Consider the following 16611-nt stretch of genomic DNA (forward strand, 5'->3'; position numbering starts at 1 on the left):
ACCCCCTTCCTAAAAATGCCTTGTAAACTCATTCAGGTGTAGCTAATCACCTTCTCAATGGCACACTTTCCCTGCGTCCCAGATTTCATACTATCCATACTAAATAGTATGTGAGATTAGAATAAGTGTGTCCCAAAGCAAAGTATGCTGAAAAGAGTATGCCGAAAGTCCCCGGGTGGTCTACTACAGGGGTGTCAAACTCAATTCCTGGAGTCCTGCTCCAACACACATATCATGTAGTTTTCAAATTAGCCTGAAGGTCTTGATTAGTTGGATCAGGTGTGTTTAATTAGGGTTGAATCTAAAGTCTGCAGGGCTCCGGCCCTCCAGAAATCGAGTTTGACACTATTTCGGGTCGATTTTTGAAGTGTGGATCCGTGCACACTCTGTTGGCTAATATTACCCACAATCCATTGCGCTTTGGCTAATGATTTGGTTGAGGACTACAAACACTAATAAAAAGCATTACCAAAACTACAAACATGGTGGATGCACGCGACCCATGGTTAAGCAGAGAGGTTTAGGTAAAGGGGTTTGAGTTATTCATAATCAACATTTAACCTGGTAAAAAAAAAATATTTATTTAATGTTATCTGTATTATATTTCATCTGCAGTAGCAATGTGAACTTTTATAAATATCCATTTGTTGGTTAACTTTTAAATGCATCAGAAAATGTGAGCAGAGTTCTCTGCATAAAGATCCACGGCTGGCAGATCAACGTGCTTCTTCTTTTCTCTCCGATATGGTGGGAAGTTAAAATAAATTAAATGTGGATTATGTTAACTGTGAGCAGATGATTGACAGGCCAGTTTACAGTGACAGGGTGCGTGTAACTATGCGACAGAGCGGTCCGTTAAAGACGCAACTGTATATTGTGTTATAGTATGTCCCAAAGCTTGTCTACTCTTCTACTACAAACTCAAAAGTGCGTACTTTTTCTTCACCGACAGAGCGGTCCGTTAAAGACGCAACTGTATATTGTGTTCTTTGTCAAGAGAATCTTAAGGACAGGCACAAGTAGTACATGCCTAGAAGCACAGTGGGACGTAGTACAAGTAGGCACATTGGGACGCAGCAAGTCAAGAGACTCTCCAGGATAAATGTGGTTGTGGACAGGCACGATAGTCAGGAGATTGCATACGAAACATGAAATCTTTTTTTTTATCAAAAAATGCCTAGCAAGCTTTACATTCTCAGTGAAGTCTATTATTAAATTAGAGTAGAAGTGGAAGGATATGGTTTGAATTGTACATATTAACACATGAACTTACCACCTCTTTTGTTACTATATTTATTAATCTGTTATCTTAGTTTATCAGCTGTTGATTGTTTGTTAATGTTACCGTGCATTCTATGTTACAAATACTGCAACTTTGGATTTCAACAAGAAGCCTATAGCCTAAATGTTGAAATTAACAATGTTGTAGAAGTGCAGTTTAGTAATAGTAAATGGAACTAGTTTAATAAAATAGATAAAGTGTTACAGAGACCAATTCAGACCAAGTTGGAGGCATTCTACAGCAGTTCGCGAATCAGACGTGTACGGCACGCGCATTGTGTAATTATACTCAGCAGTTTAGGATATCGCACAAGATTTGACAACAGAAAACATTTCATTCATCACTGTTTTTTTTTTTTTTTTTTTTTTTTTTTTGTTTTTTTTTTTTTGGACACCATCGTTCAATTGATTTTGGATGGCGAGGGAGAGAAGAGCGCTCGTGTGTTGAAGACGGTGAAGGTGAGCACGCACGCGCGGGACCTAAATGGTGAAGCTGTGCAATTAATCCGCGTCACATGGGGAGCAGCTGGCCCTACGGTTAATGAATAAACGAAAGATCGCACATGCAGTCATCTTGGATACATCGCGATTTGCCGACACATCGTGCAGCCCACTCTTGTGTGGCTTGTATGGGGACTCTTAAAGAAAGATCACATGCAGTCATGACTGAGCTTTGCCAAAACACACCTTGAGGATTCTGAGGCCGATGAGACTAAAATTGAATTATTTGGCTTCAACACCAAACGTTATGTCCAATACAGCTCACCATCCACATAGTAAAGCATGGAGGCGGTAATCTCCTGTTATGAGGTGTTTCTCTGCAGCAGGGACTGGAGCTCTTGTCAGGATAGAAGGAAAAATTGATGAGGCAAAATTGTCAAATTCTTGAGGAAAATCTGCTACCTTCTGCCAAAAAGTTGTCAATGTGAAGAAGGTTTACCTTTCAACTTGACAATGACCCAAAGCACACAGTGTTTGAAGGAGAAAAAGGTGAATATCCTTGCATGGTCTAAACAGACCCCAGACTTACACCCCACTGAAGATCTGTGGAATGACTTGAAGACTGCAGTCCACAAACACTCACCATCACATTTAACTGAACTTGAGCAGGTCTGCAAAGAGTGGGCAAATAATTGCAAAGTCTTAGATGCGCTAAATTAGCACACGCGTATCCCAACAGACTAAATGCTGTAATTAAAGCAAAAGGTGGTTCAACAAAAGACTCACACAAGGGGCTGATCCTTTCTCCAACTCAGAGATTCTGTTTTTTCATCGATGACTCATATGGAGTTACACATGCAGCTTATTTACAGCTTGTGTAGTCCCACCCGAAGGAACCTGGGTTTAAATGCCTTAAAAAGGACACAGGGCTGATAATCCTTGACTTGTGTTCTCAGTAAGTCTTTATTCCCTGGATAACTTCTACTTGAGCCTGAGAATGAACAGTTGGCACTCACTCATTCAGAGTACAGACAAAATGTGTGTGTGTTTTTATCACTCAGTATGGGTCAGCAAAGAATATTTAGTTTCCTACCTATTTCTACTTTGTATTTTCGCTGTAGTTTGTATCTTTGATTGCACTTACTGGTGATTTGTAATAACTGCCATTAACCATTTATTAATTTTTATTTGAGTCTAATATATATATTTATATCAATATGCAGTACTGCGTTAAGATTTGCGAGCAGATGGGAAATGAGTGACCATGTTTATATTATCTTATTGTAATATATTGTATTCAAATGATGACATTATTTTTCTTAATATCCCTAAAAGCTCTCAAACCACCAAAACAGAGTTAATACCTCTGAACATGTTTAACAGATTAATGCAAAAAATAATTCTGTACCCTAGTTTGTAACGTATAGACTGTAACCATTTTTATTCCAGGATTCTCAGTATCCCGGCTACTCTAATTACTGGTTTCCCCAGTCGCACACGGCGGGAGCTTATGGAAGCACGTACCCCACTGGAACAGAGGTCAACGGACAGGCCTCATACAATGCCCAGGTACTGCAGACATTTCAGGCTTATATAACACCCTCTGTCAGTCAAATACACCGCACACTTATCCCGCTTCACTCTGCTGTGCCCTTTTTAGGCAATGTCTGGATATCCCAATGGGGTGTACAATCCAGGACAGTACTCCACGAGTATGCTACATCCCTCCAACCCCTTCTACTGCAGTGACCAGGTTCCTTCGAGACAGCCTCAGTATCACAGCCAGACCTGCCCTGAACAAAATGCGGGGGGTTCAGCTCCTCCCCCCTACCCCACACCTCACTGCCAAGGGGTAAATTCAGTTACATGTAAACATAATAAAAGTATGTTAATTTAGTTTTGTACCAAGCAAATTTAAGTAAATCCATAAAAATCCATAATAAACTGTCATGTGCTGTAACAAACAAGAAAAGAAATAACAATTGAATCAATGTGTGTAACAGCATTGCTATTGTTAAATAAAAAATATTCTGGTAATGCAAAGAAAGCTGAAATAAATTAAAATGTAAATTTTAGATGAAAAACTCTTCTGAATGCATGAATGTACCAGCATTATTGTTAACTATGGTTTTTGGTAAATAAAATAAAGTATAAAAATTAGATTGAACATTTTTAATATACTGTAACTGAAATAAGTACTCATTAAACTAAATAACTGAAATAGAAATAAATTAAAGATATAGAAATATTAAAAAATAATAAAAATGACAAAAGCACATAACAAAATTACTAAAATTTAAAATAAAAACTGAAAATATAAATAAAATATTAATGAATACCATAATAGTAAATACATTTTACTAAAATAGCACTGGGGTATACATATTGTGATTTATTTATTTATTTAGTTAAATTATTTGTAAACATCATGAAAGTTTTGGGGGAGTCGCACCACATGACATTTTGACATCATGACATCTGAACTAATATTCTGATATTTTAACTCTTTCCCTGCCAGCATTTTTGAAGAAAGTTGCCAGCCACTGCCAGCGATTTTGAGGATTTACCCTTAAATTTGATGTCCTCCAGTATATTTGCTGTATTAATATTTGAATATGCAATACACCAAAATAAAGATCAGAGCCTCTACTTACAAAAAAAAAAAAAAAAAAAAAATTATTCTAGCTTAAAGCATTTTTTCTTTTTTTATCAATACTTGAATTTAGGTAGGTTTCATAATTATTTATAGTTTTGAGCAAAAAGGTGAGAAAATCACATTTTTATCAAAAACTACATCTGGATAATATTCAGTACGATTATCAAAGCATAAATCCAGTAAATCTCTTCCATCAACACCTCCAAAGCTTGCACAGACATATACCACTTCCTGGATCAACATTATACTCTGTAACATTATGCAGTTTTCATTTATATGCTTTTTTTCCCCTGCATTTTGCTTGTACCACATGAAAAAGTATCTCTCAATGTCATCGTTCTTTCTGGACTTCTTTTTTTCCCCCCATTAGGCTCCTGGCTACCCAGCAGGATCTTACCCTCACTATGGAGAAGGGTGCATTTCGAATGCTCCCTACCCCAACCAGCAGCCCATGCTCTCACGACCCCAGCACGAGGCCTGGTCCCATTCTGGAGGGTACGGGCCCACACCGCCCCAACAGCAGTGGCCGTCCAATACTCAGACACCCCATGGTCACTATAACCACGTACGACCGCCTTACCCTCCACCGTGGCAAGGACCCGCACCACCTCCGTATGAGCACAAGGTATTTGTGATGTTTTACAAACTTTTTCTTTAATTTGATTGTGATTCCTGTTTTGAACTGAAGCAGAAAATACAAATAAGTAAAAAATAGAGCACCCTCTTCTGACCTTTTGAGAAAAGGAAGTACGGAATGTACGGAAGCCTGTAAGCTTTAAACTTCTCATTCTCACTTGAGAGATTCCCGCTGCAAGCTTGCAAATACATGACGGCTCCTGAAAGTAAACATTTGTCCTTTTGTTTTGCATAATTGTAATGATTAATTGTAATAATTGTAATGAACTGATAAAAACCTGGAGAAAGCCTGATGTACTTTTAATTGGCATATAAAAGAGAATTTTAACATTGGCAAAGAATATGTCCTAATTATTTTCACAAATATGTGGTAAATAAGCTATAAAATAATATGAAAATATTGTCTATAATAATATGAAATAAATCTTTTTAAAGGGTTTTGACATTTGTTTGTGATGTTATGTTGTATATTGTGTATGTATTATGTATTGAGGCCAAAATAAATCTGGATTTGTTACTTCAATTTTAGAGTAAAAATGTTTACATGACATTTATGAAGACAAATGATTGCATCAGTCTGCCAGATATTGAACTTCTAAAGTGCATGTAAACATACTGACTGGCCCTTTGGCAAACACGCAGTGGGAAGGCTTGTTTAACAGTTAATAGAGTGATGGGTTCACCTCATGTAACCACTTCTTCCCTCTCAAAGCTGATTACATAAGACAGCTCACCTCTCCCACTATCAGAACATGTTACTGTACATCACAACACTCGGATTTACTGTTTTTAACTCACAAACATGGGCACTTGCATATTTAGTGGTTATACTGTGGTTGTACAGTCTCATTTTAAAAGTCATTGTCAGTTTCTTGCAACGAATCAAAGCCAAACGCATAGCCTTTCAAAGTATACTTCATTTGATAGCATGCACAAACACAGGCACTCAGCACAAGCACTCTAGAAAGTTTTGTCTGTGCTATTCTCTCCAGAAGTTATGAGCAATAAAATGTCTTTCTACATCTAAATCTTCATTTAATGAGGCTTTGCTACATTTTAATGCATTGACAAATGTATTAAAATGTCAAAAATTTAGTAATTTCTTCAATTTACCAGCAAGTGTGCTTGAGAAGAACTGAAATGAATGCCCTTTAATGCTGGAACTATTGGCTGCTCCATGACACGCATTACTTCCGCATTCCTCAGTTCCTGTGAAAGTCTATGGGAGTGTCGCAACTCTGGTATTCAGCGCTCTGGCTCCAACTTGCCTCAACACACCTGGCTGGAAGTTTCTAGTATACCTAGTAAGAGCTTTATTAGCTGGTTCAGGTGTGTTTTATGGGTTGGAGCTGAACTCTGTGGGACAGTAGCCCTCCAGGAACAGAACTGGACACCCCTGAATTGAACAACATTAGTTTAGATCAGTATCCGTAATTATATCGCGATTCTTTAACATCTTAACCGACTTGAAATGTCACACATTTTTAGCGATTTCCAACTGGCTCGGTGTGCATCCTCACATCCCTAGTTTTTAACTAATCTTGGGTCAGTTTTATAGGTAATTTTTTATTAATTTTATTAATTTTATTACTCATGCATGTATAATACGAAAAGGAAAATAATCCTTAATTGCTTCTAAAGGATTACAGATGAATAAAACACCAGTTTTACAGAACCTTTATATTTAATTGTATTTAATTTAGAGCTGTCAATGTTGATTCATCAACGCATGTTAAACGCGTTAAAATAATTTAATGCAAAATTACTGAAGCACATTTTCTATTCTAAACCTTTTAACTGATTTCGCTTCTGTTTGCATTGCAATCAGATCATTTAAAGCCACTCTGGGAAAGTTTTCAGTCCAATGATCCAGTAAGCGAACGCATTCAAACAATCAGTCCAAAACAGCGCTAATGTAAAGAAAACCAGACTTGATTACATCAGAGATTGCAGAGACAATAGAGGCTCATGTTGCGTTTTCAGCTAATTATTAATCAAAAAAGTCTCCAAGTGTCCTTTTTTGAAAAGACATCTAAATTTATCTTAAAATAAGCTTGCAGAAAATACAGTTTTGTAAGAATCACCTTTCAATCTTTTGGTTTAATTTGCTGGATATAGTAAATAATGACAAAATGAACGTGTTAAACAAGATAAATGGTGTATGCTTAATTTAATAAATGTCCGATTAATCGCAATTAGTCACACAAAAAAGGTGTGATTAATCAGATAAAAAAAAATTAATCTATTGACAGCCCTGATTTAATTCATTGTATATTACCTTTAATAGATTACATTTTCATGAAAACTATTGCAACTGGTTTGTAAAAAGTATAAAAGGTTTTGTTGCATTCACACTTTTTGGACCAGCAGTTGCTGTGTGTCCAGTCCTTTGAAAAAGTAAATTTTATCAAGCAGTTAAGCTATGTTTACACCTTGCATCTTTTTTTTAAGTTGCCAGCGTCTGTTTTACATTATAATCGTATAGAGTAAACCGCGTTTTCAAAAAAGTCCTGAGCGACTTTCTCCTCCACATTAACTTCAAAAGCCAAGGCAAGACCCAACATTTCTGCACCACACAGCACTAGGCTACTGTTGCAGCTGTTTTAGATGCTCAGCTGCTATTTGTAACCAAAACTGCACACTCATGTCAACTCTTTCTTGTCAAAAAAGACGCAAATGTGAACACTCTTAGTTTGGTTTATTCTGAGCTTTCAAAAGCTTTCTCCCATCACTAGCATACAGAGTATGCACGGTCAGAAAAATGGGTTTACACCTGTACAATTTGTGCATACTATGCTGGTGATGAAAATTTCACACGCACTATACACATACTCTAGCACACGTGTAAATAAAAAAAACCAACACAAAGTATACTTTGGGTTTTACACATGTGAAACACGCGTTGTGGTTTTGGAATTGGTATATTGTGTAATATTGAGGACCTTTGTAATATTTAAATGAATATCTCTCTCTTAGGATCCACCATACCACAGTCAGCCTCATATCCACCCTCGAAACCAGCCTCCAGACCCCAAACCACGAGCCAGCACTCCAAACCCAACTCCGCCCAAAACCGCCCAGTTCAGCGCTCCGCCTCAAATCTACAACAAGGCTCCCTCTGGAGGTGCAGGACCTGAGCCCATACCAGCCCAGAATGAACAACCTCCAACGTCTTTCCACCAGGGGTCGTCCACTCCAGCCCCATTAAGCGATAATCCCAGCCTCGCTCGAGTTCAGCAGGTTCTGGCCAAAGTTCAGCTCCTCCAAGAGGACGTGGATGAGTTTGTGGGGAAAAAGACAGACAAGAGCTACCGGTACCTAGAGGAACTTTTAACAAAAGAGCTGCTGGAATTGGACTCAGTGGAGACCAATGGACAGGACAGCGTTCGACAGGCTCGCAAAGAAGCTGTCCAGAGGATCCAGTCCATCTTGGACCGGCTTGAGAAAAAGGCTTTCTAATAACAGAATGGATTGATGATGATGATTCTGGTTGATCTTTTTTTTTTTTTTTTTTTTTAATGATATTTCCTCATGATAATAGATTAGGATGTTCACAATTTGTCAGTTAGTTTGGCAACATTAATTTTGTGGTGTTTTTGGGTTGTGTACCTTATTGATGGTAATGTATTAGTAGAAACACAGGCGCAAAATGTCCTAATCATTGCAGTGCCATACTCAAACCAGCCTTCTGCCATCCAGCAAAGAGCAGCGGCAGTCTGACATCTGCACAGAATTAAACATGTCTCATTGCATAACACCATCTTAAAAGTTTCATTATTTTTTATTTTTTATTGAATCTAGGCAGACTAAAAGGATAAAACAAAGCTAATTCAACCACATTTTAATACTTCCATGGGTTTTTGGTAGCACAACCTTTCAAGATCAGAGCCTTCTGCACTTGGAATGTTGTTTAGCACTGCTATTATCCAAATACATTCCTGATTATATTGTAAAATGTCTTGATCTATAAATAAAAGGTCAGTTTTTTTTGTAACTCACTCCATTTAATTTCACCCATTTTCTGTTGGATTTTGTATTCGTTTCATCACTGGTTTCATTGTCACCTTCTTCATGGAAATGTATTAATAAAGGTGCAATCACATTAGCCAAGTTTCACCATCAAAAAGGTTTTCATTTGTATAGCAATGCACGAAACACCGCTCACACAAAAGTCACTTTCAAACCAAGCAGCTTTCTGTTGATTAATGCAACAAACTGCGGTTAGGTGAAATTCCCAATCTTGGAGATTCCTATTAAAGTTACTGGATTTCACTTGCACAATTTCGCAACGGTAAATGTAACCGCACCTTAACTGATTACACATGCCAGTTTTTGATTTAGAGCATGGTTCGGTCTTGTCCAAACTGAATGTTACAAACCCACAGTCTTGGACGGATCTCAGACCAGCTGCCACTGGATCCACTGTCCCGCTGCACTTTTTCCAGGCCGCATCTGGATTTTAAAGACCCCTTGAAATCAAAAATGGTGTTTAGTGGCATTTAGACCTTACCTGTTAGCCTTGAGACCACATCTACATGCTAGTATGCTATTAAAAATTGACAAACCTTCAGTACCACCAGCCTCTAACAAGCAACAACTAGTAGCAAATCATGGTTTTCTTAGGCTGCGATGCAAACTTTATAAAAAGACAAGCCCTTTGATATGTTTCGCCCCAAATAAATTGCATTCATCAAACCATTTCAAATGGTCTTTAAAGTTCAATGAAGCCTACACGTCATCTGCTGTGGTCACTTCCTTTGATTGTGCACCGGCATCTCAGTTCACCTTTTAGTAGAGGCCTTTGTTTACATCCTGCAGTTCGGAGAACTTTTAGCTATTGTTCATTTTCTTTCCTTTGTTTGTGAGAATAATGATCTGTAGCTGATTCAATGCATCTGCGTCAGTGTTCAGGTGGCCATAGCCATCTGTGGGTCTGTATAGAGTCAAACAGGAGGCCTTTTTTTTTTTAAGACATTAATAAATAATGTACAGTTTATATCTGAAGGACTGGAGTGGGGATGTGGATTACGGACAGACCATCAGCACTACTCCATGGAATAAAAACTCCCTTTAACTTCACTACATTTAATACTTTGCACCAAAGTCACTGATATCATGGACCGTTCAACAGGTCTTCTTCCTACCACAAGGATTTTATGTCTGTTTTGTAACAGCAAAAAAAAAAACAGTGCCATAATATCAGCAGGTGCTTTTTCATAGTATATCAACTACAAATCAACTGAGCTCTGCATGAAGTCTCAGATTCTGTTTATCTTTATTGTATGTTTTCCTCTCTCTCCCTCTGTAAATGATCTCTTATGTATACCCGGAAATTGTTTATTAGATTAATCTTTACAGAAAAAGAAAAGTATGTTTGTATAACGAATATACTGAAAACAAATCCCAAGGAAGGACCAAAACCCTGCCTGCTGAAGTCCCCATGTAATGCATGTTTTTGAACACAAGCGGGGCCTGTTTCTCTCTAATGTTGTGGGACTGAATAAAGGTCAACTAACTGTAGGGTCTCTCAGATTAAATATCAAAACATTCAAATGATTGTGCCATCAGCTCACGGCATAATATTCATGTAGACAATACTTGTTTACATTTATAAATAGCTTCACTGCAGTAGCCCATTTGAAAACCATAACATATTAAATACTCAGTCCTTTCCAATAAAGAAGAACAGAAAAAATATGTACTTTCTTATTGTTAAAATTAAGCATAATGAATTAAATTACTTTGTTTTCATTTATTGTTGAATCCTAATATGCTAATATAATTAACATCCTAATATGGCCTTTAACACTAGCTTTCTCTAATCTTTTTATATTCTATTTGTTTTCTTGTTAATTATTATATAATAAAAATGTAAAAAAAAACAAACAAAAAAAAAACCTTACTATGTGTACTGTGACTTGTTAACCACAGCTTCAGCCGCTTCGGTTGTCTGATTACGGAACTGGAAGGCCAATCACAATGCAGTATGTTAATAATGTAAGTAAGAAGACCAATCACAATTCAGTATTTACATACACGTATGCAAGAGGACCAATAACAATCCAGAATGCATAACTGATCCGTGGTATACATTCAAATATGATAACAACGCCATAATTTTGAAAGGTGAACATTTTAACAATGTAAGTCAATGAGAATTTTCACAACTTTACTTTATATTACTGAAATAAAGTATACTATTATAGTGGCCAATACCCAACTGACAAGCTAGAAACAATCCTAATTCACTGAATAAATTTACAGTTATATTTTTCCATTCTGTTGTTTATGTTATGTTATGAACAAAAGCATTCGGCCGTACTGTAGATTAAAGCAAGCTGTCTGTAAATCATAGTATTATTACACTGCATGTGTAATTGATCTGCTGTGAACGCGCAGGCCCACAGACTAAAAATACCCCCTGCACTGGCATCCAAAACACGGCTTTTATTCGCGCAGACTATGAGCTGGCAGTCTGAATGACTTTAACAGACGCATGTGGAGATTGTGTCGTGCACTTAAATCAATCGAAACAAGTTCCTGGGGTTAGTTTTAACAAAAAGCAGTGGACACTAAATGCCCATTTACAACTTAAAATGTCTTACAGGTCTAAATATTGTCCCGGTACCTCACGCTCAGCTGCACCGGTGGTTGACTTCACCTCTCCCGGTGTAGCGGTGATGGAGGCTGAGCGTCTTCTGGTCTCTGGAAGAGCCGTCAACACCAACGCAGATGAAGTCTGGCCCAGTCTGTACATCGGCAACATGTAAGCACACTGCAGCTTTTCCTAATTCATTCTTATTTATAGCTTACATATGCGTTACAGTGACACCTTTGTCGTACAAAACCTATTTTTAATGCTTAGTAGTAAATTTACGTAGTTATCTGCACAACGAGTTGTTGCAGGTCCTAGTCTAGTACGTTGTCGAACACAGGAGAGTTTCTGTTTCTCTATAAATCACTAAGTTAATAAGTCTTTTTCCAAACAACAGAATATTTCAGAGTACCCAACACTTAAAAATAAATGCTATTTAAAATAGCAAAGCTATTAACCCCTTAACTGTCACTCTCATTTTTGAACACAGACGTGAAAGTGCACTATACAAACTTAAATTGTTATCATTAATGAACGTATTTGAATACAGACCTAAGGTTAGTCTCTTTAAAAATAATAAAGAGTTCAACAGCAGATCATTGCAGAATAATTTAAAAAAAAAGTATAAAAAAAAGTTATAGAACTTGAAATTTACTGTAAAGAAATTTTACTATACTATTTTTTTATACTAAATTTTTTTAATTTAATTTATTTTATAAAAATATTTATTTAATTTATAAAAGCCTTATGTCTAAATAAGTTGTGTTCCAAATTTAAAGTTGATATATATACAGGTGCTGGTCATATAATTAGAATATCATCAAAAAGTTGATTTATTTCACTAATTCCATTCAAAAAGTGAAATTTGTACATTATATTCATTCATTACACACAGATTATAACTGACAACTAAGGAAAATCCCAAATTCAGTATCTCAGAAAATTTTAATATTACTTAAGACCAAAACAAAGAAATTTTTTTTTTAGAAATCTTGGCCAACTGAAAAGTATGAACATGAAAAATATGAGCATGTACAGCATTCAATACTTAGTTGGGGCTCCTTTTGCCTGAATTACTGCAGCAATGCGGCGTGGCATGGAGTCGATCAGTCTGTGTTACTGCTCAGGTGTTATGAGAGCTTAGGTTGCTCTGATAGTGGCCTTCAGCTCTTCTGCATTGTTGGGTCTGACATATCCCATCTTCCTCTTCCCAATACCCCATATATTGTCTATGGGGTTAAGGTCAGGCGAGTTTGCTGGCCAATTAATAACATGGATACATGGTCCTTAAACCAGGTACTGTGTGCAGGTGCCAAGTCCTGTTGGAAAATGAAATCTGCATCTCCATAAAGTTGGTCAGCAGCAGGAAGCATGAAGTGCTCTAAAACTTCCTGGTAGTGTTGACCTGTTTTGACCTTGGACCTCAGAAAACACAGCGGACCAACACCAGCAGATGACATGACACCCCAAACCATCACTGACCGTGGAAACTTTACACTGGACCTCAAGCAATGTGGATTGTGTGCCTCTCCTCTCTTCCTCCAGACTCTGGGCCCCTGATTTCCAAAGGAAATGCAAAATTTATTTTCATCAGAGAACATAACTTTGGACCACTCAGCAGCAGTCCAGTCCTTTTTGTCTTTAGCCCAGGTGAGACGCTCTTGACGCTGTCTGTTGTTCAAGAGTGGCTTGACACAAGGAATGCGACAGCTGAAACCCATGTCTTGTATACGTCTGTGCGTAGTGGTTCTTGAAGCACTGACTCCGGCTGCAGTCCACTCTTTGTGAATCTCCCCCACATTTTTGAATGGGTTTTGTTTCACAATCCTCTCCAGGGTGCGGTTTTCCCTATTGTTTGTACACTTTTTTTTTCTACCACATCTTTTCCTTCCCTTCGCCTCTCTATTAATGTGCTTGGACACAGAGCTCTGTGCACAGCCAGCCTCTTTTGCAATGACCTTTTTTGTCTTGCCCTCCTTGTGCAAGGTGTAAATGGTCGTCTTTTGGACAACTGTCAAGTCAGCAGTCTTCCCCATGATTGTGTAGCCTACAGAACTAGACTGAGACCATTTAAAGGCCTTTGCAGGTGTTTTGAGTTAATTAGGTGATTAGAGTGTGGCACCAGGTGTCTTCAATATTGAACCTTTTCACGATATTCTGATTTTCTGAGATACTGAATTTTGGGATTTTCCTTAGTTGTCAGTTATAATCATCGAAATTAAAAGAAATAAACATTTGAAATATATCAGTCTGTGTGTAATGAATGAATATAATATACAAGTTTCACTTTTTGAATGGAATTAGTGAACTAAATCGACTTTTTGATGATATTCTAATTATATGACCAGCATATGTATTTAAAATAATTGAAGTTCCTATGCGATTTTGTTTAGGCGTTATACCAAAATAAGCCACCGGGTGACACCCAAACTCCGTTGAATTTTTTTATGCATTTTTCTTTCCCAAATGTATAAATTTTTCTCTCAGTATTTATTCTATCAAAAAAAAAACAACAACATATGGAGTCTTGAGACTCAGACCTTTCCAACGATATATATTTTGTGTCAAAAAGTTTTGATTCTAAAAGACCAAATATATTTTTTTGATTCTGAAAAGACCATTAAATATCAAATGATAATTTTTGTAATACCATGTGAGGAAAAAGGCAACGAAAAAGACTTTTTGTGACAAAGGTCAGAACTCCTGTTATGATTCTTGAGGTGCAATTATGTCATAAAATAATCTATTACTGTTCCTGCATAATTTGTAAAAAAAAAATAAATAAATAATTAAAAAAATGGGGAAAATATCTATTTAGGGGTCTTAGACCTTCCCAGCGATATACAGTCTGTCAAGATCAGATTATGGTTTAATTTTAATATAGTGAAGTAAACTTAGGCATCCCGCTGACGGGACAGTGACAGTTGAGGGGTTTTAAATAAAAAGTCAGGTTCTGCTAACAGGAACAGAGCATCTACTAAACAACTGAAATGCCTGCAAAACAAATGTTCTGCTGACATTTTATAACCTGTATGCTCAATAATAATGCTGTGTGATGCATCTTTGTTTAGGGATATAGCTGAAAACTGTGCAGAGATTAGAAGGCGTCGCTTCACTCATGTCCTGAACTGCGCCCACAGCTCCAGACGTGGTGGCGAGATCTATGATGGCATGGGCATCACATACATGGGCATAGACGCACACGATTCACCCACGTATGACATGAGTGCCAACTTCAACAAAGCTGCTGAATTTATACATACAGCGCTGAAAAGGGGAGGTAAGTGTGCGTCCCACTATTCCGGTCACTTGCAGCTGAGAGTCACTAAACTCTATCTTTTTATCGAAGGCAAAATCCTGGTTCACTGTCATGTTGGAGTGAGTCGATCAGCAACTATAGTTTTGGCATATCTGATGCTGAAACAGAACATGACGCTGGTGGAGGCCATCCAGAAGGTGAAAGAGGGAAGAGGCGTCTTTCCTAACCGAGGCTTCCTCAGACAACTCATTGACCTTCATATTAAATTATATGGCTACAGAAACTAGACACACAACAGCCATGAGAGACAATGAAAACTGAGCGGACAGGAGAAATATATGGATCAATGTGGATTTTAATATTTTTTGAGCAGCAGCTTGCACAGCTTGTTGATTCGTGAACCACCTTTGCATTGTATTGAATTTATTTCATTCAAATAAAGTGTAAAGAACATATTAAAATGAACATACCTGATGATATTATCTCTCTTTTTTATTGAATAAACATTAACATACATGCCCTTTCATCCAAATATTCAACAATATACAATTATGCATATAAAAATAAAACTGGGGGGGGGGGGTGTCTGGGGGTGACAGAATAATAAATAATAAGCAAGCAAGCCTGCGAGGAATAAAATAAATAAATAATAATAAGCGTACAATCAGGTACAAAAATATCTAATAAATACTTTGTAGAACTTATAAACGTTTAAAGCCTTCGTAGATTTTTATATAGCTTTTATAGCTATTTTAAATAGCCTTTCTAATTATTTTTAATAATCGGGTAGGCAACATGGTACACAACAATCTAGTTCGGGTTACGTTAGGGTGAGAGATCAGAGACTCTTTTAAAATAAAAAGCATGCATTTCTCTCCTGTTCCCTCTTAGTGTGCCTGCAGATGGGAAGATGACTGAGGAGTTGTCGCGAATGCTGCAGGAACCATTATGAACACAGCTGTTATCACTAAGGGTCAGCACAAAATCAAGTTTCAGCTGTGCATTTTAGTAACTTATGAGCCAAGTTAGAAACATGGCAGAAAGCACGTGTTGGTGAAGTTAGAAACATTTCAACATTTTCAAATGTTAAAGGGATCGTTTACCCAAAAATGAAAATTCAAATGAGTTTTTTTATTTTGTTGAACATGAATGCAGATGTTTTGGAGACCAACATTCTTCAAACATTTTCTTTTCTGTTCTGAAGAAGAAAGAAAGTCATACAGAGTCATGATGTGGGTGAATAAATGATGACAGAATTTTCATTTTTGGGTGAACTACACTTTTAAAACCTCCAGATGGGGCTGATGTTAGTTATATGTACATACATTAGATCGGGGTTTTCAGACTTTTTTGTTGCCTTTGCTCCCCAAATATGATGGACCCCTTGCAAGGGACCTGCTAAAGGCAGCTATATATTTTCAAGTATAAAGACAGTCATGAACAAATCTGAGAATCAATTGTTCAGCCTGAACTGTAGAGGAGAATCAACTCAAAAAATGTTTTAATTAGAGAATGTTGAAAAATGGGCAACACTCACTCTACAACATTGTTGTTTCAGTATCATGATATACTATTATAGGTTTTATTAATATTTTGAATTCGTTTTAGTTTTATATTTTTTGTCTTTGTAAAGTTTTGATTAATTTTATTGTTTTTTCTTCTTTTTTCTTAGTTTTTTTTTAATCTCTCTGTATAGTTTTTATTCTTTTATTTCAGTTTTAGTTTAAATGAAAATAACATGTT

At 36.9% G+C, this 16611-nt stretch overlaps 2 protein-coding genes across 5 annotated transcripts in view; both read left to right on the forward strand.

The window, feature by feature from the left end:
- The window catches only part of LOC109066537 (BAG family molecular chaperone regulator 4-like), a 9720-nt gene extending 708 nt beyond the window's left edge, over nt 1-9012 (forward strand). Inside the window, exons 1-5 of one of the 2 annotated variants that reach the window (XM_042762690.1) lie at nt 617-747; nt 3172-3291; nt 3383-3574; nt 4749-5003; nt 7991-9012. In XM_042762690.1, coding sequence (XP_042618624.1) covers nt 745-747; nt 3172-3291; nt 3383-3574; nt 4749-5003; nt 7991-8473 — 1053 coding nt within the window. In that variant the 5' untranslated portion in view covers nt 617-744 and the 3' untranslated portion in view covers nt 8474-9012. Of the gene's footprint in view, nt 1-616; nt 748-3171; nt 3292-3382; nt 3575-4748; nt 5004-7990 lie in introns of those variants that run through there. The other variant, XM_042762689.1, reaches the window with a different exon arrangement.
- Nucleotides 9013-11072: 2060 nt separating this feature from the next.
- LOC109066534 (dual specificity protein phosphatase 26-like) lies at nt 11073-15352 on the forward strand. 3 transcript variants are annotated; one of them, XM_019083563.2, is made up of 4 exons: nt 11073-11157; nt 11622-11780; nt 14681-14889; nt 14959-15352. In XM_019083563.2, coding segments are annotated over exons 1-4 (567 nt in total). In that variant the 5' UTR covers nt 11073-11155; the 3' UTR covers nt 15156-15352. The 3 variants fall into 3 exon arrangements, with proteins under 3 accessions (XP_018939108.1, XP_018939109.2, XP_018939107.1); XM_019083564.2 differs by lacking the exon at nt 11073-11157 and having other exon boundaries at nt 11409-11780; nt 14750-14889; XM_019083562.2 differs by lacking the exon at nt 11073-11157 and having other exon boundaries at nt 11413-11780.
- Nucleotides 15353-16611: the final 1259 nt, after the last annotated feature.

Source organism: Cyprinus carpio, chromosome A8 (assembly GCF_018340385.1).
Source record: "Cyprinus carpio isolate SPL01 chromosome A8, ASM1834038v1, whole genome shotgun sequence".
In the NCBI taxonomy this organism is placed as follows: domain Eukaryota; kingdom Metazoa; phylum Chordata; class Actinopteri; order Cypriniformes; family Cyprinidae; genus Cyprinus; species Cyprinus carpio.

What these genes read in the sequence shown, in the direction of transcription:
- LOC109066534 (XM_019083562.2), top strand. Translation starts at nt 11,494, where the DNA reads ATGACTTTAACAGACGCATGTGGAGATTGTGTCGTGCACTTAAATCAA. An exon ending in AGTCTGTACATCGGCAACAT is followed by an intron (nt 11,781 to 14,680) that starts GTAAGCACACTG and finishes ATCTTTGTTTAG; the next exon opens with GGATATAGCTGAAAACTGTG. An exon ending in TACAGCGCTGAAAAGGGGAG is followed by an intron (nt 14,890 to 14,958) that starts GTAAGTGTGCGT and finishes TTTTTATCGAAG; the next exon opens with GCAAAATCCTGGTTCACTGT.